The sequence below is a fragment of the Myotis yumanensis genome, unplaced genomic scaffold, assembly GCF_028538775.1.
Source record: "Myotis yumanensis isolate MYYU_CA2020_CCGP unplaced genomic scaffold, mMyoYum1.0.hap1 SCAF_19, whole genome shotgun sequence".
NCBI classification, from domain to species: Eukaryota; Metazoa; Chordata; class Mammalia; order Chiroptera; family Vespertilionidae; genus Myotis; species Myotis yumanensis.
In genome coordinates, this window is record NW_027223770.1 from 13,315,252 (window position 1) to 13,338,924 (window position 23,673).

Sequence of the window (23,673 nt, forward strand, 5' to 3'; positions counted from 1 at the left end):
TCAAACTTAGCCTACCCAACAATAAACCGGTGTCCATCCCCATAAGCCTATTGTTCTTATGATTACAGTAGAGTACAACCACTGGCTATTCATGCACCCAGCTAGGACTCTCCTTCATCACTCCCCTTGCTCTATCCTAAGGATTTCCCAAATAGTCTCTTCCTCTCTGTTCCAATTATCATAGGCCTATGTCAGGCCCTTAAAGTTTTCATCCGAACCACTGACACCACCTTCTTTTCCCCACAGCTGTCAGAATGATTTCCCTCTTGGCTTCAGAGCTTTTAATGACTCCCTGCCTCTTCCACAACAAAGGACATCCTCATTAAAAGGTCCCTGCGCACTCAGCTAGCCCCACTCCGTGCTGCTTACTCATTCACAGCAAACCTCTCACTTCTGCTGTCCTCCCTGCCTGGGAAACCCTCCAGGATATTCCTGGGCTAGACCACAGGCTTTCTGAGGTAAGACTAAGTGATATTTGCTCTGGCATCCCTCGTGCCTAACAAAGTGTACACCACATGGTTTTAGACTGATATTGACTGACTGACCTTCCTCCTTTCCAGTTCAAATTGGCACAATGTGTCTTTACATTCTAAATCTATTTACAACACTTTGCAAACATACTCAGGGTCAAGTAAAAAACTTCATTGGGCCCCTGTATTCTAGTTTCTGTGGAATAAATAAAGTGCGCTTACGGACTTAGTGATCCACTGATGAAGGTAGTGACTCAGTTCACCAGGATAAACAGCAGAACGTGGGGAGTTCTACATTAAAAATATAAACATATACCCCATGAGGGCAGGAGTGGGGGCACTGAATGCAGCTGGAGGCAGGCAGTGGGGACGATGACTGCACAGACCTTGAGGGACAGGCAGGGTATGACCGATGGTGATGGGGAGGGGTGACCCAGACACAGCGCTGCTGAAGGTACTGCTGCTGGTCTCAGGCAGCTGCTGGGGCCACCCAACCCAACAGGCAGCCCCACTCACCGCCTGAGTGACTCCGGAGGATGGAGACACATCGCCACTGCTCCACGTTAGCAAGCTTACCACTGGAGCCGAAGACAGTGCTGGGGCCGATGTACCTGTGTGAAAGAGGAATCAGAAAGGCACTCCAGGGAGGCTCTGGCACTGCACAGAGATGCTCACTGCAGCATGGCTTATCATGGCAGACAGAACAAAGCAAAAACAGACAATGCCTGGAAAGCACTGAATTGCTGAACAGCAGGAGCTGATTGGTAAATTATTTGCACTTGATGAAATACTACACAGTTATCACAAAGCTTGTGGTAAAAGACTATCCACTGCATGGGAAAATGTTCACAATATAAAATTAAGTGAAAGAAGCAGGTCACAGGACAGCATATACAATATATCACTATATAATGAAAAAATTACATGTACGCATGGAAATGGATCAGGACACACATAAATAACACCAAAATATCAACCACAGCTTTCTTTAGGTGGTGGGATTATCATATTTTTCTTTTATATTTTTTTAGTTTTCCGAATTATATACTTAATATTATTTATGTTGGCTAAAGCAGCAGAATCAACAGTAGTTTTTAAGCCCTCTTATAAAGAATTGAAGGCCTCGGCCTTAACACCTGAGGCAGAGAAAGCACTCGAATCATAGGTACTAGCTCCTGGCACTCAAGCAGTCACATGGGCTCCCATGGAGGTGGTGCCTACACCACTGACATGTCTCTGTTGACAGCCTTCCCTCCTGTAGAATTCTTCACAAACTCACAGAAAGACCTTGCCGGGGCAGCTGGGCGGGACAGTGTGCCTCTGTTCTCAAAGCCACGGCCATAGGGCCACTCTGGCTGAGCAGTGGGGTAGGTCTGAGTCCCCAGCTTGACTGGCCCGAGTCACCTGGGGAGTTGGTTATGGAAGAGTCCCAGGACCCACCCTGAGAGAAGCTGCCTAGGTGTAAAGAAGAAGAGTTTTCTAGGTGATGGTTAGCTCACTATTGGTGCAAAGAAAGGGCTTTCAAGTGGGGGTTCCTTAGAGGTCAGGGTTGAGCCAGACAGAAAATGAGGTGAATGGCTAAGAGGGCGGGCTCTGGACCCCTCCCCAGATTCCATCAGATCACCTTGACTTTTAACCACATTGCATGTTGGGAAATCTCATTTGAAGAACAAAACAAAGGAAGCCACCAATGTCAGCATTGGAAGGGATTCGCCCTTAACCTTGTTGCCTGGCAAGGGACAGTTGAGCAGGTCACTAGGGAGGTTGGTGGCCTTCTGACTCCCTGGTCAGGCCCCAACTGCTCCTGGCCTGTGTGTACTTCCTGTTTCTTATGAAGTTGGGACTCTGGGGACTTCAGTGCTAGGGTAAAGAAAGTGACTGTGATAAAGACCAGCAAAGAAGCTTCTAAAAATAAAATGTGAAGAAAGGAAAATGATGCTTACGTAGCCCGCTTCCACACCATAATCAGTTTGTCATCTCCCCCAGAAGCTAAATACATCCCACTGTTTGACCACCGCACACAGTTCACACATGCTGGGAAGAAAAAAAAATAGGGTGATGAAAATCCAATAGTCATTTGTTTAAGCAGAGTTTGGCAAGATGCAAAGGGTTTATAAAGTCTAATCTATCTAATCTATTCAAGGCATCTACTGTGTGAGAGCCCTAGAAAAACAATTCAGTTCAAGCACTAATCTACTTGTGCTATAACAAAAAAATGACCAGAATAGAGCCTGGAGGGTGAAAGGCTACATAACCTGAGAAGTGTTAGTGCTGGATGAAGTAGTCAGTAGGAGGAGGCTCACTGCCATGAAAACTGGTAAATACCTAAATCTCATTATTTAAAAAGGGCCGTCTCATGATGAGATGTATTTCTGAGGAGGGATAACTCTTGACCGGAAGACAAGTGCTAAATAGGCCAAGATGCCTTCTCCAGAGCTTTCAGGGAGCAGCTTGGGTAAAACATAAAACTCTGACTTCATTCCACCTGTCAGCAATTAAATTCGGATTTCCCAAACTCATCAGCACTGCAGGTCGATTGATCCTGCACTCATAAACTGAGACCAACAGAAATCCCTCTTGGATCCTGTGGTGCTGCAGCTTCTGGGAGCACTCACAGCTCAACCTTTGGGAGCCCAGCAATACGAGGGACACTATCCAAGTTGTGGCCCACACCAGGCTGTGAGTGACTTGCGCTCCAAGTTGGAGGACGCCAAGAGACATGTTGGGAGAGCAAGAACATAATAGAGCAAAGGCAGGGGATGTAACCGTTATTGGAGCTTTTCAGGGGAAGCAGCCAAGTATAGTCACCCTGATGCTCAGGGGCAGGAAACTAAGGTACTAACGCAGGAAAGAAAACCACATACTGTCCAGCAACCAAAAGGGTCCTGGTAGAGGGTCTCTGAGTGACACAGTGGCAATCTGAGACATGTTGTAAGTTGTCTTTTACACACCCTTCCCAGAACCCTACTGCTTCCAGGTTGCTGGCCCCAAAGCCCCATGGAATCAGGCAGTAACGACTCATGAGCAGGAAATCACCAGAGGTACCTGCAGACTGTCCAAAGATGGTTCTGTGGGCGGGCCGAGTCTTCTGCCGAATAACTCACCCAGGTGTGCAGCCAACATCTGTGCCTTCAGACAGCAGGCCGAGGGGAGTTACCGCCGCACGGGGCCTTATCTTTCTAATTACAAACACATGTGCTAACCTTGGGCACTCTGCCAACACGAAAAGCCTGCAAAGGGCCACTCTGTAATACCTAAGTGATTGTCCATCTGGCAAAGCATCTTGGGAATATTTTCATCCTTCTCGTCATCCTCCTGGAGGACTGGAGACATATTCCAGATCACAACCTTCCCAGAATCCTGTCCTGGAACGAAGGGGCAGAAATAACTCAATGCACAAGGAGTAGACTATTAACTATGAGACATAGTCCTCACTTAGCTTTCATAAATCATAACTAACTAGATTGGGGGAGACTGAATTTGAATTATGAATATAAGTTACAGGAAAGATTAAGAAAAACAAGTGCTGATGGGGACTCAAAAAGTGTGGATTTAGTACTATGCAGAGGCCAACCTGACTTTATGAAAAGAACTCTAGACCAGAATCAAATGAGGACCAAGTTCTGGTCTGGCCTCTAACACGGATCCACCAGACGCCCCCTAGAAGGTCCTCATTCCTGCCCAGTAACCAAAAGGGTCCTAGTCGAGGGCCTCCAAGTGACACAGGGGCCATCTGAGACATTTCATAAGTTGTCTTTTACACCCTTCCCCCAAACCCTGCTGCTTCCAGGTCGCTGGCCCCATCTGTAAATGAAGAGGCTGGAAAAGCCTAGGCCCCAACACCCTTTCAGGTCTCTGCATGGGCTTCTCTCCCTTTTCAGGTGCTGTCTGCAGTCCATGGCTGTTCTCACATGGGTGCTTTAAGACCCCGGTCTGAAATGTGCCTTAAACACTAGAAAAGGTCCTCATTATCTCACCGGCTCTTTGCCATCAACAGATGAGAGATCAACCAAATGAGGGCATTTCGGGTGCCTGTGGTCATAGGCTGATGTAGTATTGGGCTAAAAAATATATCTATGCATTTCAGTAATGATTTTTCTTTCTAAGATTTCCATTACTGATAACTAACAAAATCTAGCCCCTCATTTAACTTTCTGTTATAGAGGGGCCGATGCTCTATCCACCGAGCCAAACCAGCTAGGGTGTAAACATATTTTTAAATCAGCTCTTCTAGAGTGTAGTATGCCGAGTAGGTCAGGAAGGTGTGCCTCTTCTTGTGGATGAGGAGAAAACTCTGTTACCCCAGCTAAGTCCACTGGTCCTAGGTGACGCCTGTGGGCACCTCTCGGGTGCAGCCGGCAGCACGCTGGAAGGAGATCAAGGCTTCCCTGTAAGCCCCAGCAGCAGGAAGTCTTCAGACAACCTGCTCTGCAGCACTTGCAGACCTGGAACTCACAGGGGCACTCTCCAGTCCTGTCCAGGGAGGCCTCAGCCAGAGGGAGACCGTGCTCTGTAGTGAAGCTGCTGGGGGACTGGGCTCTGCGGGAATGCTACTTTGTGTGCATATATACATCTTGGTGTCCTGGCCTCAAAAGTGACTTTGCCTTTCCAGAGTTCTTACTGCAATATTGCAGCAGACACTGGGTAAAACACACCGACAATACCATGGACCATCTTTTCAAATGGTGTGCACGTTTGTACTTGCGCTCTAACCCACTTGAATTGCTTTGAGCCTGGAGAATGGGCCTGATAACCACATGACTGACTCCAGAGGTTAACCATCTCCTCCCCCTTTACAGATGAGAAAACACGGCCAGAACCAAGATGAGGACCAAGAGCCCTTGCCTCTGGGGCTGGAGCTTTGTCCAGGAGACTACCTGCCACTTTTCATGCTCAATAAGCTTGGGCTTGGACATGCAAATTGATTCTAATATCAACCCAATAAACAGAAATTAGAAAGGTAAACCTGCTATCGAAATATCTATACAGAGCACACTCTAGTGCCAAAAAAGGATTTTGATGTGACTTGTTCAGACTTAAACTGAGTCACATCTATACTGAAAACAGCAAATATTCTTTCTATAGCTCAATGGGTGACCAGGAGAAGCAGAGCTAGGCGCAGGGCTGTGAGCATTCCTGTTATTCCATGAACATACCTTGTCCTCCAGTTGCGAACTTGGTCCCGTCAGGGTGAATATCAACTGAAAATATTGGCTTGCCTGGAAACAAAGAAAAAACACACACAACATCGCCTTGGCTTCTATTCACTGGAGAATAGCAACAGACTCAAACTTTTAAATATTGGTTATTCAAACAATATCCCTAATTACTGATCCTAGGAAAAATACTAGTAATATACTATCATGTATACTCACCTGACAGTGAGGGCGGAGTGATCTAAGTTTTAAAGTATAAACTGCTGGAACACTGTCCAAGTGACATTAACTAGATGAAAGTATAAAAGTGGGACTAAGCAATCGTCCCTAGAATGACTGAGCCCATAGGTCACCTGGGCATTTACACAGAGGTCTAGTGGATAAGAGCTTGACACCTTCCAGGGATACATGTTTGTAAAGGCTATTCATGACAACAGCTCTGAGTCACAGGGGCTACTAGGATATACTAGTACATCCAGACATCTCCCCATCCCCTGGATCAGCCTGGACACGGGATGCATGCCCTGGCTCTTCTGCTGACTGAGAGCTGGGTAGGGCCAGTGGTTGTCTGCAACACACTGCTTCCCTCATCATGCTTCTGCTTCCAAAAAGCTTCGCCCCCATACATTTGTGCTGCATCAATGTCCACGGAGAGTCGGCCTTCTCGGCATCTCTTTTTGCTGATCCTCCTTCCATGGTACGTGCCTGATGTCCAAATAGCTGTTCACTGGTGAATGGTAGCTCAGTAATATTTGTTCAGTGACAAATTTAGATGGCGTGACAATGGATTGAGCACGAGCAATTGCTGTTGCCAAAGAGTCTCTTAGTCAAGGATGCTCTATCGCTGTCACCCAAGGAAAGGTGGTATGGGCACTAGGACAAGAGTTACCGGCTCTAGAACTACAAGGTAGCAAGTGTGGGCAGTGGTTGCTTAAGAGCTGAAAGTCTTGCCAGGGCTCACATCCATGTGTGGAAATCAAAAGGCAATGTCAGCACTGGTCCTGGTGGCACCCGCTTCCCTCACTTCTGGAGCCAGGCCTCACAGTCCAATCACGCAAGAGCTGCCACAGGCCAGGGGAAAGGTGCTCCCTTCTCACTGGTCATTACGTGCTAGTGGGAGACACAGCTGTGCCAGGCCAGTATAAGCACCCTATTTTGTCTTAGGGAGCAAGGAGAAACCTAGGAAAATTTGAAGATCACACCTCATGCTATTTTATCAGGAATTTTGTCTTAGGGAGCAAGGAGAAACCTAGGAAAATTTGAAGATCACACCTCATGCTATTTTATCACACCTCATGCTATTGTACTTACTGAATTCCAAAACAACAAAGGCTACCACAACGGGCCATGCTAGCAGCTCTGGCCTGGTTTCTGAGCCCCTTAGTTACTTCCAGGCCCACACCCAAGAGCCAGAGCTCTATAGCAACAGCCAAGTAGCTGCGGACTGCACTCTTGGAGCACTGCAGTGTGCTCAAAGCTGTCCCAAACACATGACATTGCAGCCCTGGTCTGCTCTGAGCTTTCATTCCAAGAGTTCACAAGACAAGCCCTGACACAGCTTGGTACTGCATGATCTCTGAAGGAGCCAGCCCCAGCAGTGGAGTGCACTCACAGAGACCTGAAGAGGAAGCCTGCAAGTTACTATTCTCCAATAGCCTGGACAGGGCAGACCTGATCACTCCCACCTTCATCTTCAAGAAAGGACTCCAGAAAATGACTAGACAGAGTGGGCTAAAAAGGCAGGTGCTGAAAACACAGGTAAGGACTGAAAGTGCTCCAACTGGTCCTTCCATGCATGTGCACTCAGGCCCATGCTGGCACACCCACACCCTTCCCGGGCTTGGTGGCTGCCATGTGTGATAAGCCAGAGAGTCCCCATGCTGTGGCTGAGAATGTGCCACCTTTTTCCATAGGCTGAGGGTCTGGGAGGGAAGCAGTTGCAAAAAGGTGGGTTTCTTGACCATCTGGCTGTGAGAAGTGCCTCACAGGCGAGCCTCAAGAAACAAGACAGGACAATTGGGGCTGTGGGCCCAGCCTTGAGTGGTGCAGATGCCACTGCTCCAAAGGCTGTAAGAAATGCTGAGACCATGGCTAGTGCTAAGACTGAGGCTTGGAGTATGGCAGACACCAGAGGACAGTGAGCAATCTGCACCACTAGGAGCCTTGTGAACTTTAAAAGAGCAGATATCTCTAAGTATAATGAGAACATCAGCGGGAGCCTAGACCTCATCAGTGCTGCCATCTCCACTTGGAGCCTCCTGGGGCATCTGTGGCAGGCCAGCCCTTAGAGGTGCCAGCCAGCCAGGCCTAGGAGAGTCAGAGCCATGCTGGGGGATGTCTATGGAGCTCTGCCTTTCCAAGGCCAGACCCTCACCTCTCCCGCTCATGACATGCTCTCGAGGATCTCAAAACCTGCAGGCAGTCCAGTCCAGGCCATTCTATAAATCTCACCTGGCCCTCTGAGGTAAATACTTCTGACATCCTCATTTTACCATGAGAGGGAAACTGAGGCATATAGCGATGTTAAAAATGTTGCCCCAAACCATACAGCTGCCTGGTAGAGTCTAGGTATCTGGATCCAGAGCCCAAGCATTAAATACTGTGGTTTACTGCCTCTCTAGGGGATTAATGTCCAAAACATATAGAGAACTCCTAAAATTCAATGACAAAAATAGGAAAAAATTCAATTAAAAAATGGGCAAAGGACTTCAACAGACATTTCTCCAAAGAAGACATACAAAATGGCCAACAAGCATATGAAAAAATGCTCAACATCATTAAACTATCAAGGAAATGCAAGTTAAAACCAGAATGAGATATCATCTCACATTTATTAGGATGAATACTATCAAAAGAAGAAAAAAGAAAAGAACAGTACTGGTGGGATATAGAGAAATTGGAACATTTATCCATTGCTAGTAGGAATGTAAAATGGTGCAGCCACCATGGAAAACAGTATGGTGGTTCCTCAAAAAATTAAAAATAGAATTATCTAGGATCCAGCAATTCCACTTCTGGGTATATATTCAAAAGAATTAAAAGCAGAGTCTTGAAGACATATTTATACATCCATGTTCACAGCAGCATTATTCACAATAACCAAGAGGGAAAGCAATCAGTGTCCTTTGATGGATAAATGGATAAGCAAGTTGTGGTATATCCATAAAATGGAACATTATTCAGCCTTAAAAAGGGAAGTTCAGACATGCTACAACATGGATAAAACTTAAAGACATTATGCTAATTGACATAAGCCAGCCACAAAAGCACAAACACTGTATGAATCCACTTATATGAGGTCTCTAGAGTAGTTAAATTCATAAAGACAGAAAGAAGAATAGTGGTTGCCAGGAGCTGGGGAAAGGGAATATGGAGAGTTGTTGCTTATCAGGTATATAGTTTCATTTTTGGAAGATGAGAAAGTTCTGTAGATATTTTACACAACAATGTGAATATACATAACATTAGTGAATTATACACTCAAAAGATTAAGATGATAAATGTTATATGTATTTTTTAAAAAATATATTTTATTGATTTTTTACAGAGTGAAAGGGAGAGGGATAGAGAGCTAGAAACATTGATGAGAGAGAAATATCAATTCAGTTGCCTCCTGCACACTCCCTACTGGGGATGTGTCCGCAACCAAGGTACATGCCCTTGACCGGAATCGAACCTGGGACCCTTCAGTCCGCAGGCCAACGCTCTATCCACTGAGCCAAATCAGCTGGGGCTATGTTATATGTATTTTACTACAACTTAAAAAATGCTAATCAAAACCAATCCAAACATATATTTATAAGGTAGAGGGGTATGGAATGGTGGTAGGTGTGGTTATCGGTGTTGGAACTGCTCAGTGTCTTGACTGTGGTGGTGAATACACAAACCTAGACAGGTAAAATATTGTATAGAACTAAATACCCATCTACACACAAATTAGTACAAATAAAAGTGGGGAAATCTGTAAGGTCGGTGGATTGTGTCAATGTCAATGTGGTATTATACTATAGTTTTGCAAAATGTTACCACTGGGAGAAAATGGACAAAGTGTACAAAAGATCTATCTATTTCTCATTATTTCATTGAATTGCATGTAATTCTACAATTATCTCAATGCGAAACACACATATACCATGGTCTGTTTTTTTAAAAACCAAATATATATGTTTTTGTGTGTGTAATAACATTAAGGTAATCAAGGTAAACACGAACAATCTTGTGCAGGTGATATACTCTACAACCCGCAGTCTCTCTGGAGATACTCTTGCACCTAAGCATTCTTAATATGCAGTGCACACCTCTAGCCAGCTGCCTACCAGACATCTCATCTTTAACTTCTCCAAGACAGAATCCTGATCTTCACACCCATACCTGCTCTACTGGCTGTCTGCCCATCAGTTAGGGCCATGCCTTAGACAGAAGAAGCCAACAGGCCGGGCACAACAGCCATATTGCCTGACTTTTCTGGCCTTATCTCCTGGTCCCCTTCCCTCTAATCACTGGTCTAGTGCCCTGGCCTCCTGGCTGTTCCTAGACTGCACCAGGTGCACTCCCACCCAGCGCCCTGCACTGGCTCTTTCCTGAGCTGGAAGCTCTTCTCCCAAACAGTACAGACCATGGCTCCTCCCTTGCCTTCTCCTAGCATTTACTCAATGTTGCCTTCTCACTGAGGCAACCCTAACTATCCGACTTGAAAGTGTTACTTCCTCAACCGGGCACAACCCATCCCCCTAATACTGATCTATTTTTTTCTTAACTAATTTATTACATAGTATATAATTTCCTTTATTGTATCTCTGCTCACCCTACCCTCCAGAATGCAAACTCCAAGAGCTCCACAATTTTTGTCTGTTTCAGTCATGGAGTCATTCACAGCTATGGCTTGGTACTTAGCAAGCACTCAGTAAATACTTGCTGTTGTTAATTGCTGGAGAAAAGTCCATAGCAAAGGCCCAAAATTCAAACACACCTTCACAGTGTCGATAGCATCCCAATCTTTGGAAGGCAGGCTTCTCATCTACTGAAGTGGGGACACAAATGTCACCAGCCACTTCACAGAGCCACCTGCTGCTATTATCTCTACTGCTTTCAACCACAAACACTTCTCCAGCCTTAAGTAAGCAGTACCACAATGACATCTAATAGGTGTCAGGTGGCCGAGACTCAACACACAGCACAGGAAGGAAGCTGTAGCAATCATGCAACCGTTACCCCTCCCCCTCCCCCTAACTAAGGTAGGAGAAAGTGACAGGTATATCATTTATACACCTTAATCACTTCTCCTGCAGCATTTGCCAACACATAATCAAGTTTTGGTAACATTCACTACTCTTTTGTTTCTTCATACTTTTTTCTCCTCTAATTTTGCAGAACATAGATATTCCTTAAAAGTTATCTGCAACATGGATTTCTATAAATATAATAATCTCTTCCAGTTCTATTAGAAAATTAAGAGCAATTAAGAACCACATTCCCACTGGAGGGCAGAGATATATGTTAGCTTGACAACCATAGTTAAGAAAATAACACTGCAGTTTATGATACTGTGTTGCATATTTGAAAGAAGCTTAGAGAGTAAATCTCAAAAATTCTCATCAGTGAAAAAAAAATTCTGTAACTATGTTTGGTGAGGAATGTTAACTAGATATTTGGTGATCATTTTGCAATATATAGACATATTGAATCATTATGTTGTAAACCTGACACTGATATAATGTATTTCAATTATACTTCACTTAAAAAAAGAAAAAAAGAACAAACTTACCATATTAAATGGAAACTGCACAGCAACATGTTAGCTATTCCAGGTTCTATGTGCAATGCAGGGTCTGAAGGGAGGCTACACAATTAAATACTGAATTTGCTATGGTATCAGGGATTTGGCTAAGGTCTTAAAAATTTAGATACTTTTTAAACAAACAAAAAATAGAGACACTCTTATAATGTGGTATGTAAACTCAGTAAAATGTGGTTTTTTTTTTAAAGCACCAAGCCACCAGTTATTTTTTTCTAAATGGTCTGAAAGACAATTTTAACCATGTATTTTCTTTTTTGCATTTTCAAAATTTTTCTAAATTAAACAGGTATTACTTTTATAATAAGAAAAATAATTTTACATTTTAGGAATTAAAAATATCAAATCACAATACGCTTCGTTATCCATATCCACACATATACCATAAGAAGTATCCTAGTATAATAATATATGGCAATTGTCATGCCAAAAATAAAGGTATTTGTCTTGTTCCTTAATAGCTCTAGGATTTTTCGAAAGGGAGAAGGCAGAGAGGCTACTCATCAAACAGATGCTTGGGGAAGGCCCTGTGTAGTGGCCTCACCTGGCCCCCTAATTGAATCTGGGCTCTCCATCTGCTTTCGCAGTCTTACTGATCTCAGTGGACAGCATGGGAGCCGCCCTTCAGCCCTCCCTTATCTCATACCCCACATTCTACCCTGGCAACTCTACCTTAGCAATATATCTGTAACTCAAACCTTCTGGGGAGGTGTAAATGTTCCATATTTTGAGTGGGGAATAGGTTACAAAGTGTATTTGTCAAAAATTCATCAAATTGCACACCTTAGGTCTGTGCTCTTGCCCTTGTGTTGCTCTAGTCTCACTCAAATCACAAGACACCCCCGCTGTTCCTCAAACCCACCAGGCTGTTCTCTGCCTGGAATGCTGCTCCCTCAGATGGCTGCCTTCCTCACCTCCATAAGGTCTCTTGTGAGTGGATGCCATGGTACCCTGTCCAGGTCCCTCCCTCCAGGAATGAAGCACATTTTCACAGCTGCAAAGTGTGTTTCCCCCACCCCACCACCACTTGCTATCTATTCTGTTTCATCTACTCCCCTTCCTAAAATGGGAAGCTCTAGACACAATTATATAAATAGGCTCCTTGGATTAGGACTTGGGCAGATTGCTTCCCCCTTGCCCTAGCCAGTTTGGTTCAATGGACTGAAGGGTCCTGGGTTTGATTCCGATCAAAGGCATGTACCTTGATTGCAGGCTGCTGGCCCTGGGTGTGCAGAAGACAACCAAATGATGTGTCTCTCTCACATTGGTGTTTCTCTCAGTCTCTCCCTCTCTCTTCCACTCTCTCTCTAAAAAAAAAAATCAATGCAGGATTATAAAAAAAAAGAATGCTTCCCTCCTATTGTTGGAATCCCCAGTAAATTCTATCACAAAGTGTGACCTATTAGAAAAGCCAGCCAGGATGAACAGCAAGTTGGTTGAAGCAAATCAACTCTACCAGCCAAGGGTGGCAGACACTGTGGGCTGCCCGTCCACCAGCCACCTTCCATCAACCTTCCTCCAGTATTCAACACTCACCTGACATTTACTGAGTGCCTACTCTGGTGTGTGCCACACACTGTCCAAGGCCCTGGGAATAGAGCATTAGCAAACACAAAGCCTTACCCTTCAAGAGCTTACTTTTGGCGGGAAGGTCTCTAAGCGCAATTTTAGACGAGTATCTCACCCTCCCCTATGTAAGCCAGCAGGCAATGATGACTAGTGTAAGAAAAGGCAAGAGGGGCTCTAGCTGGTTTGGTTCAGTGGATAGAGCATTGGCCTATGGACTGAAAGGTCTCAGGTTTGATTCCAGTCAAGGGCACATGCCCTGGTTGCAGACTCAATGCCCAATAGGGGGTGTGCAGGAGGCAGCTGATCAATGATTCTCATCATTGATGCCTCTCTCTCTCTCTCCTCCTCTCCCTTCCTCTCTGAAATCAATAAAAAAATATATATATATTAAGAAAAAGAAAGAAAAAAGAAAAGGCAAGAGGAAGACTCAAATACAGGCCTCTCCCTGAAAGCATTCTGTTGATACCCCATGACCGAAGAGCTCTTAAAAACCAAATGCCAGAAGAGCTGCCAAGCACACCTCAAGAGCAATCTGCCAGGTTAGAAGCCTCAAGGCCCTCTGTGTGGCTACAGAAGCAGCCATAGAAAAATATCCAAGCACAAAAGGACTCCTGGTACCAAGCTGAACCATGTGGTTTCTGGAAGCTCTTTGCAAGGGGGAAATGGGTACTCTACCTCCCTGGGACAGAGGTGCCCAGCACAGAGACCAACACTTGGTAATTAGAAAGAGTAAGCCTGGGCTCTGACTGGAATCTGGGTGTGACCCCTAACTCACCCCCTTTACATTTAGTAGGTCACCTCATTTTATACAGCCTGTTTCCACCTTCGAATTCTGCTGCAAGTCATAGAGAATTTCAAGGGTAATCGATATAAGAAATCCTGAGATGGGTCAGCTTTGGGTGTGTTAATTTAGCATCTTAAGAAGCCATGTCCTTCCACCTACTCGTCCTGTCATCCTCATGGTTGCAGGCTGATTGCCACATGCAAACCTAGTGAAGTCCAGCAGAAGAAAGGCCTCTCACATAGCTCTTCTTACCTGATTCCAGAGGAGCCCCCAGCACACATCCCCACCCAGTCTTATTGGCTAGAATGGCATCAAATGGCTGTTCCTCAACAAATCTCTGGCACTCGCCCACATACCAGCTTAGGGCTATCATGACTTGTCCCTGAAGCTTGGCCTGCAGAAGAGGGCAGACACCTGAAAAACACTGGGATTCTGCTGGACAGAAATAGGGACAGACAACCCACTATGTGCATCACTCCTTTTTTGCCATTTAATAATGTGGACACTACCGATGGACCCACTCACCTCTCTAGGAGTTGCTGCTCATCTTGGTAGGATAATAAAATGTGCTTGCATCGATTTTTGGTCCCAGGGCTCATTCCAGACCTGTTTCATGTGCCAGACACCTCTGCAGCCTACAGGCAAACACCCTGATAAACGGGAGAACCTAGCAACCTCTGAGGAAAAGGGGAGGTCAAAGGAGACAGCCCTCTCTCCATGGTCACTGACAGGACCCACGATCAATGCAAAAGCAGCAGGTTCCCTCAGTGGCCAAAGCCAGGTGCTGCCCAGAGGCCCCTCCAAGCTGTAAATTACAATTCTGTTCACGAAGTGAAAACATCTTTTCAACCACTTCTTAGATAAAAAACAAATGTTTAAGAAAACCCCATTTTTTAGTCCTCATTCTTGCTTTCTCTAGCATACTAAAGAAATAAACTCAGAGAGTGACCCAAATCTACAGTCACCTGCCTTTGCCCTGTTTTCAGTGCCTATCCATTCCTTACCTCCACCACTCCTGACCTCCCTCATCATCTCACCAAGACCCAGGGAACAGCCTCTGAACTCCTCTGGGGCCTTCTGGAGATAGCCTCCTCAGAAACCTCAATGTGCCCCTCCCCCAGCCCCTGGAAGGAAGTCTAAGCTTCCATCAAGGTGCTAAGGCTCCGCCTACCAGCCCCATTCTCCCCTTCACCTGCTCAGTCATGCCCTAACATGCTGTCTCCTCTTCAGTGCTCTCAACGCCCCCTGGGCCTTTCCTCCTGATGCTCTCACACAGTGGGGCCTTTTCCACCATTACAGTCCTCCTGTGGTCAAGGTTCAGCCCAAGGGCACACCACAAGCCAGGCCCCCCCCCCCCCCCCCCACCTGAGGCCGTGGCAGCTCACTCATTTAGCTCTGGTTTCCCTCTGCCCTGCATTCTAGAATGTGGTATAGGTCCCTCTTTCCCACCTACTGCACAGCTTTCCACACATAGGGATAACCTTATGTACCATGAACTTCTCTCCAGAAGGGTTCAATGTGTGGTGTATAAATCAGTGAAAAATCCACATGTGTATTATCCAAGGCAAAATCCCACCCAGTTTTCATCTGAATCCTCTTGTAGTGTATTCTGGTTGTATTCTTAAATCGACCTATTGTCATCAGGTATAAGCCAGTGAGACAATGTAAAGAGAGCTCACATTTCCTGAGCCTTCACAGGTAGAGGGGAGGCAGGTGTTACTGGCTTCATTTAACAGATCAGGAAAAGAGATCAAAAGGACTTTGGTGAGCAGTAGAGCACAGAGACTCAAGAACAAGACTGACTTCAAAATAAAAGGCAAAACTCTTGTCCTCAAGAAACAATTTAATTGGAGTGATGAGACAAATACAACAAAAGGCAAAAAACAATGAAGATATTCTTATCTAGAGCAGGTTTTCTCAACCCCAGCACTACTGACATTTTGGGCCAGAGGATTCTTTGCGGATGCATGTGCTATACGCTGGAGGGCATTCAGCAGCAGTCCTGTGCTCTACCCACTAGATACCAGTAGCTCGCCACCCCCCTCAGTTGTGAGAACCAAAAATGTCTCCAGACATCGGCCTGTTTGAGAACCCCGATCTAGAGCATTCTGAAGTGTACCTTAACAACCACTGCACTCATAAATATCTCTTTTAGGATCCCCCCAGCCTGTTCCGAGAGATAGGTCTGCAGGGCCCCTCCAGTAGCTGTGCACCATCCTCCCCGCATTTCCCCTTCAAGCTGACTTATTTATTTTCACCCAGATGCAGAAGATGTCTCAATAGGATGTCTCAAAATCCTTTCTGGGATGAGACAGGGTAGGGGGAAAATAATGTAATCACAGGACAGGAGAGAAAACCACCACAAAGCAATGTGACTAACTGACAAATTATCCCATTATTTAACATTCGCCAAACACCTTTTACAACACTGCCATCAAAGTGTGAGCCAGAGGCCAAAGGAGGATGAGCGGTCTTCCAGTCCTGGTCCTTCTGAAGAGCTGAGCATGAACACTGTCTGCCCAGGAGTGAGAATTCCAGAAAAACTCTTAGGAACAAAGGCCAAGGGATGGGAAGAACCCATCTCAATGAAACTTCCTAAACACACAAGTACAGACTACATTTTCCTACAACCAAAATCCCAATCGCTTTCACTTTCTGACCAATATATGGTCATAACTTACCTAAGAAATGAACCTTTGGCCAAGTCTAAAATAAAATGAAATATAAAGAATACTATATCTAAGAACAGAGAGTAAAACATGTGAGTATGAACAACACCGGGCACCTAACTTCTATATGTTATAAATATTATTAGCTATTATATACCTTAAGGCACTCTTTGGGTACGGTATGAAATGATAGGGGTGAGTTTTTATATTACTCAACTTTACCAAGGTCCAGAAGTTAAGTCACAATCCCAAGAATTTACAGCTAATAAATGATGGCATCTTGAACCGTCTGATTCCATTTTCAAGGCTCATTTCACTGGAATATGACAACTTCAACATTTATTAACACGTTAAGTGCCCAGCCGGTTTTGTCTTCCGATGGAAAGTATAGTGTCAGTCACCGGTGACTGACTGGGCGCTTAACGTGTTAACTTACCACAGAGCAGAGATTCTCAACTGGGGGTGATTCTGGCCCCCAAGGGACATTGGCAATGTCTGGAGACATTTTTTTATTGCCACAGCTGGGTGTGTATGGGGAGATGTGTGCCACTGACATCTGGGTAGAGGCCAGGGATGCTAAAATCCTACCACAATAGAACAATTATATGGCCCAAAATGTCAACTGTGCTGAGGCTGAGGCACCTTATCTTAGGAGAAAGGTTTTACCACTATTATCAGCCAGGAAAATGAAGACTGAAAGTATGCCTGTACCCCAACATATACTTCTCATTTTGCCTTAAACCAGTCCTATTCTAGCTGCCTTTTCCACCTATCTGAATGGATCCTACCACCACAGGGAAATTGCTGGGCTCTCTTGCTCCATCCCTCTTTGGACTCTCAGACACCAGAAAAAGGATGTTCAAGCTGTAAGGAAGCCAGAAAGTGAAATGATGCCCTCTCCAAAGCACCATGGTCTTTTTTGTTTGTTAATCCAAAGTAAGCACCACCCACCACTCTGGCTTCTGGCTAAGCAGCTCCCACCCCCAGCAGCTCTCACTATTCACCAGTTTTTAAAGGGCTGATCAGTAGGACTGGTCAGTAATCCAGACAATGACTATTTCCTTCAGGATATTTTACCCTGGTAATTACCCTGACAATTCTTCTGAACACTTGATAAGTCAAAGGTTGATTTCAGGAGATTTTAAAAGAAAGGAAATTTAACAAAGAATAAGTTTAAAATAAGTTAAATTCCATCCCTCCAGAGTCTCAATTTTTTAAAAAATTATGTCTTAGGTTTCTAAAGTATTTTATAATCTGGGGTGAACTTCTGTGTCTTCCTTCCCAACCAAACATCATAATTGTACTGTGAATAAGGCGGAGCAGATATCATCAAGTTCCATCCTAAGACTATGGAGGGGCCACACCAACAAGAGGCCCCGCCCACTCTGCCAGGGTGGGATGTTTGGCTGTTGGCCCCATTGTAGACTCTCACTTGTTTGTACCTAGATAATCACTTAAGCACATTGACATTGTTAGAAATTATATGGCAGAAAGGGAGAGACTGGAGAAGGGTAGGCTGACTATACACACAAACTGATCTGGGCAACATTTTTATTTTAAAATAAAAATTCCTTCAGATCTTCACTTACACAACAAACTAGTTCATAATGAAATATTTCCTTTCCTAATTCACAAGCTCCATAATTTATAATTACTGAACATTTCCCCAGGTCTCCAGGGAGAGATCTGCATACTACACATCAGAAAATGCTCTTGGAAATCAACTTAGGAGAAATGAAACTATAGTTCACAGCTTTTGGTTTTATGCACATAAACCTAGTGTGTCTTCATAAATTACAGAAACCTCATCTTTCTCACCTGTTTCAGCCAATATTTATCATACATCCTTTATGTGGGAGACACTGCCGAGGGTGGCAGGGAATGCGGAGGGGAAGGGGGCAGTCTCTGCCCTGGGGGCATATGGAAAGGACACAGGGACAGAGCACATCGGGTGGACTAACCCAGGAGGAATGGTAAAAGGAAAAGGTGACCCACCTGGGCCCTGGAAAATGACAAAGATATCACACAAGGAGAGAAAGGGAGAGCACTTCTGCCTGAAAGAACACAGATGTTCAGTTCAGCTGCAGTAGCAGAGAGCAACCGCCAGATCAGGTTCACGGAAGAGACATAAAAAAGGCAAAAGCATCTACTCTACTTGCTCTAAAAGAAAACGGTAACTCATTCTAGCTGCATGCAAAGCAGAAATGAGGAACAAGGGGTGACCCTTGGCCTACCAGTAGCCAGAGGCAGGCTGGCATCGGGGCTACAGGCCTTACACTGGAGGAGCGAGTGCTCCCTGGGCTTTGGTGCTGTCAGCCAGGGGATGGAGGACGCTTCTCCCTCACCCCCCTGGGGCCTGGGGACAGGGGTGGTGAGGAGGACCAAGTCCTGCAGTTGTGCCCACAAGGCAGAACTATGACAAAACCGCTGGTGACTAAAGGCTTGTCCGGGCAGCACACAGCCTGTTCCCAACCAGAGGAGTGGAAGTCAGGTTCCCCGGGGTGTGCTTTAAGGAAGCCCCTCTCCTAGAACACACCTTGTCGGATGGGCCCCAACCCAAGTCGGTCACCATGACGCCCCAGCTCAGAATAAACGCGGTTCCTTGGGCTGGGGGACCTCAGCGCTGAGCCACAGCCCCCCAACTGGGGGCACAGTCACCAGATCCAGGCCTCGGCCGAGCAGGGACAGCCCCTCCCGCAGGGCAGAGACGTGCCGATGGCAGGTCTTCACCCCGCCAATCAAAAGCTACACGAGGGGTCGCGCCCAGGTTCCACACACATCAAGCCGTCCCAGCACATCCTGGCTGATGCAGACGAGTGGCAGGAACTGGCCAGCGCCCAGGGCCGCTCCCCGAAGCCAGGCCGCGGCGCCTCCACGGACCACGGGTGGGTGGCGGAGGGCTCAGCGCAGGAGCTGGGGGCGGAGGCGGACTTGGCCGCAGCCGGGCGGGAGCACGTGCCGGGGCTCGCCGGTCTCCCCGCTCCGAGGACAAAGTCCGTTACCTCCCGCTCCGCGACTCTGGCACCGGGCACCAGGCGCCGGGAGCGAGGCGGGCACGGCCCCGCGCGCGGCTCCGACCCGGCTCCGGACCCCGATCTGATGCCAGGCGTGGCCTCCGGCGACCCCTGTGTTCACTCACCATTGTGGTTGACCCAGGTCGGCTTCAGGAGCTTCATTGTTCGGCCGCCGCCGGGCTGAGGCGAGAGCCGCGTCCTTCAACGCGCGCGGGCCATGGGGCCGCCGCCGCCGCTTTCTCCCGCGCCGCCCGCCCTCCAGCCGCCGCCCGCCCCGCGCCCTCAGTGCCGCCACGCCATCGCCGGCTCGCGCCCCAGGCCGCCGCCACAGCCGCCCCCCGCGCTCGGCCGCCACCGCTGCCGCCACAGCCGCATCCCCTGCGCCGCTCCTCCTCCGGCAGCTCCCGGGCAACGCCGGAAGTCACGGCGCGCACCTGCCAAATCGCCCCGGCGGGAAACCGCTCCCTGCGCGGACGGGGCCGCCCGGGCTCCTGTGCGGGTCGGGGCAGCGGAGGGAGGCTCCGCTTTGGGTCCAGCTAGGTCGCAGCGATGAGTGAAGGGGAGGGTCTGCTAGGACCGCGGCGGGCAAGCGGGGCCTCGAGTGGCAGCCCAGGCCGGCGGTGCCGCACGGGGTCGGAGTATAGCGTGGACCGCCTTTCCAGCTCTACGTCGCTGGTGAGCAGTCCGACTAATTAGCCAGCTTCCGTCATTCATCAACTCGCGTTTATTGGGCATCTCGTGAGCGCCAGGCCACGTGCCGGCGCCCAGGTGCAGCCACCGGCAGGCGGGCGGCCGCGGCCCCGAGTCTGAACGAATGCAGGGGGATAACCCAGCCCCATTGAGCCCCACCGGGGAAGCCGAGGCGGCGCGTTTACTGGAGGATCGGGGACCGTTTTCACAGATGTGGACACTTAAGACCCGGAGTAAAGGGACATCCTCTTGGCCACTCCGGCTGCACTGCGGAGTCTTGGCGCTCCCAAGGGTGCAGGCCAACTAAGTGGGGGAGGGGGGGTGACGTGTGCGGTCGCGGCGCCCGGCGGAGGCGGAAGAAAGGACCCGCACCGGCGCCGGGGGCAGGGCCAGGCGTGATCCAGCCCTCCGCTGGGGGCGGGCCCGCGCGCCGTCGCTACGGCCGGGCGGGGCCGGGCGTGATGCAGTCCTCCGCGGCTTGCACCCCAGGCCGGAACGCGATTGCGTGAAGCGACGGGACCGCCGGACCGTAGCGCGAGGCACCGTGGGCCGGACCGCCGAGGTGCGCGCCCGGAAGCAGCCGGCGGCTGCCTTGGAAGCCATGGCCAGCACGGTTTTGGGAGCTGCCGCGCGTGCTCTGCGTTCGCCGTGCTGGTGAGTGCGGATGTCAGGCCGTGCGCGGGGTGTCCGGGGCGCGCGCGCGGGGGGTTCCGCGCGGGCTGGCCAGGGCCTGGCCTGTGCTTCCTCCCTGACCGTCCTTGACCACGGACATCTCAGTTACAAACGGGCTGCCCCGCCTCTACCTGTGGATGAGAATTCGGGGCCCCGAGCGAGCAGGGACCCTGCCCACTGCTCTCGGTTGTGAACGGGGGATTTTGAAAAATCTCGCACATTGACCTTGCTCTCACATCTAGTACAAGCGCCTTAGATTTTGAGGGCATTGTAATTTTTCCCCCCTTCTGTTTAGTGGGGGGGAATCGGATATTTGTACATACTCATCTCTTTCAGGCGTCTGGGGATTTGGCAGACACAGGTTAGAGACACCCACCAGCGAGCTTCATTGTTGTCTTTCTGGGAACTCATCCCCACGAGGTAAGCTCAAATGTGGGCCTGACCTCTTTGGGGGCGTCAGCGGGAGGTAGGTGTGCACTGGAACCGAACAAGTCAAGACCACTCTTTGGTATGCAACATTAACTTACAAAAATTCTCAGTCAAATTTAGCTGGATGTTTGTCTCTGTATGGAATATCGGTGTGCCTGTAATCAGAAAACAAAAATTGAATATAAAAGTAGTTTAAATAACTACTTTGAATGGATTCTTTTTTTTTTTTTTTTTTACAGGGCAACGCATACACGTCTGTTCTTCATGGGCCTTCCCTTTCTGACTCCCTGGAGAAGGCTGGGGGAGGGGGGGGAGAGTGGGTGTAGGAGGTGGGGGGGGAGAGGGAAGGTGTGAGGACTAGTTTTTCCATCTGGAACTCTGGATACTTTCTAGGGACTTGATTCACAAAATTTGGCTTTGATGCTAGAGGATTTGATTATTCTTAATACTAGATCATCACCATAGGAAATGTGTTCCTGAGAGTAAATAAGACTTTTGTTAATGCTCTAGGATGGGAATATTTAAGAAATTCCCCAAAGTAGGGACAGGCCAGTCACTTTTATTATGCTTTCTCTTAGTCTTACTGAAATCATTTGTATCAATCACAAATCCATCTAAGATGTAATTGGCTTCTAATTCACCAATTTGGTATTTCCACTTTTCAGTGCAATCCCAAGGCACACCTGCACTAAAGATGAGCACTTCCCTTTAATTTATACCCGGATGCCCATGAAGCTTTCCCACCCCTTCCTGGGTTGACAGTGCCCAAACAGTTCTCACAAGGACCCTGGGTTGGAAGCCATCCATCTCCCTGCCACTCTCAGCTAAGGAGGTTAGGGCCATGCGGTTCATTCCCCAGTGGAGAGTTCAGTACAAGTTTGGGGTGCTTTACCTGGCGCCATGCCTCTCAGTATGTTTGTGAAACTGAAGAGGAAAATTTTTTATGTTTGCTTTATCCATCAGAGCAGAACCTCTGAGAAAGAAGAAGAAGGTGGATCCTAAAAAAGACCAAGCTGTAAAGGACCGCTTGAAAAAGAGGATCCGAAGACTAGAAAAGGCTAGCCAGGAGCTAATTCCCATTGAAGATTTTATTATCCCTGTGAAGTTCATGGATAAAGTGAGGTAAGAGTCCTCTAGGGTTGAAGGAGTTCCATCGCCTAAAGGTAGTTCTACTTGCCGTTTATGCCAGTAATGGGAAGGGGGTCAGTGGGCTTGGGCTGACTTGGCCCTGGGCTGAGTCCTCTTCTTGATCGTGTCTCATGGGAGTTGAAAAACATTCCTGGGTGGTGCTCTTGAATGGCTGAATGTGGGAAAGAAACTCAGAATAATTGTTTGATAAGCCAGGCCAGATGCTAAAGTTCGTTCCTATCAGCACTGCTCAAAAGTTTATATTGTTGCTCTTTTGCAAGTTGTAGTTGTGACAACTTGGGCCTTGCCCATCCTGATGGTAGAAAACCCTTAGCCTCTTGCTTTGTGATGCAAAATGCTTGTAGTGGGGATGTGTTGTGTGCAGGGTTGCTGTCTTAGAAGAGCGTATACTATTTATAAAGATGCACCTTGCCATACAAGCGGGACATGGCAGGTGTTTGGCACTCCAGGGCTGGTAAGAGGCTCTTGACTCCCTGGGATTTTGGTGTTCATTTTCATTATACCATTTCACTCTTCCACAGTCACCTCTCACCAAAGGCAGTCTCTGCCTGGGAAAGAGGAAGTGCTACTATAGTCTCCTCAGGACCACTGTCTCCTATTTCCACATAAAGCAAATGGCCCTGGTTCCTAGTTTCAATTGCAGCTGCCACCACATTCAACATGCCATTCCTGAATTTGTCCCTTTCTTTCCTGAGTTCCAGCTGTCTGGCAGGGAGGATGCCCGGGCCATATGCAGTCCCCGACTCTGTGGTCAGTGAGGGCAGTGCTCCCAGCTTCACACTTTGGATTTGTGTTCCCAGACAGCGGCCTGAGGTAGAGCTCTCCTTCGAGGAGGCAGAACGGAGAGCTTTGCTCCTGAAGAAGTGGTCCCTGTACAAGCAGCGAGAGCATGAGATGGAGAGGGAAGCCATTAAGTCCATGCTTGAGGCCCAGCAGGAAGCTCTGCAGGAGCTACAACTCACATCCCAGGAACTCTATGCGGAGGCCATCAAGCGGGACTACAGTTTGTTTCCCTTTGAGAGGGAAGGGCCAGCTTACACACCACCAATCTCCAACTACCAGCCCCCTGAAGGCAGGTACCATGACATCACCAAGGTGTACACACAGGTGGAGTTCAAGAGGTAGAGCTGCAGGCAGCTGTCTGAACACGCTGCCCTTGAAAGCCAGAATGACCAGAGCTTGATCAAGCCTGCTTGTCACGGAATTAGGCATGCTGAGAATAAATGTGAGTTTAATCAAGTGTCTCTTTGTCTTATGTAAGAGTCAAAAATAATTCA

The 23,673-nt window shown here is 47.6% G+C and overlaps 2 protein-coding genes across 5 annotated transcripts in view; one reads left to right on the forward strand and one right to left on the reverse strand.

Annotated features, from left to right (window-relative positions):
• HIRA (histone cell cycle regulator) overlaps nt 1-19,716 on the reverse strand; it is a 61,186-nt gene extending 41,470 nt beyond the window's left edge. Inside the window, exons 1-5 of one of the 4 annotated variants that reach the window (XM_070399835.1) lie at nt 19,582-19,716; nt 5,627-5,689; nt 3,725-3,835; nt 2,414-2,504; nt 987-1,081 (exon numbers count right to left, since the gene is read on the reverse strand). In XM_070399835.1, coding sequence (XP_070255936.1) covers nt 987-1,081; nt 2,414-2,504; nt 3,725-3,835; nt 5,627-5,689; nt 19,582-19,618 — 397 coding nt within the window. In that variant the 5' untranslated portion in view covers nt 19,619-19,716. The other 3 variants (XM_070399836.1, XM_070399837.1, XM_070399838.1) reach the window with 3 other exon arrangements.
• Nucleotides 19,717-20,641: 925 nt separating this feature from the next.
• Nucleotides 20,642-23,635, forward strand: MRPL40 (mitochondrial ribosomal protein L40). Its single transcript, XM_070399841.1, has 4 exons — nt 20,642-20,800; nt 21,155-21,238; nt 22,211-22,369; nt 23,197-23,635. Exons 1-4 carry the CDS (start codon nt 20,748-20,750, stop codon nt 23,519-23,521), a joined length of 621 nt encoding a protein of 206 aa, XP_070255942.1. The 5' UTR covers nt 20,642-20,747; the 3' UTR covers nt 23,522-23,635.
• Nucleotides 23,636-23,673: the final 38 nt, after the last annotated feature.

Coding starts and splice junctions, on each gene's coding strand:
- MRPL40 (XM_070399841.1), top strand. CDS start 20,748: ATGGCCAGCACGGTTTTGGGAGCTGCCGCGCGTGCTCTGCGTTCGCCG. Junction 20,801..21,154: donor GCTCTGCGTTCGCCGTGCTG/GTGAGTGCGGAT, acceptor CATCTCTTTCAG/GCGTCTGGGGATTTGGCAGA. Junction 21,239..22,210: donor TGGGAACTCATCCCCACGAG/GTAAGCTCAAAT, acceptor TTTATCCATCAG/AGCAGAACCTCTGAGAAAGA.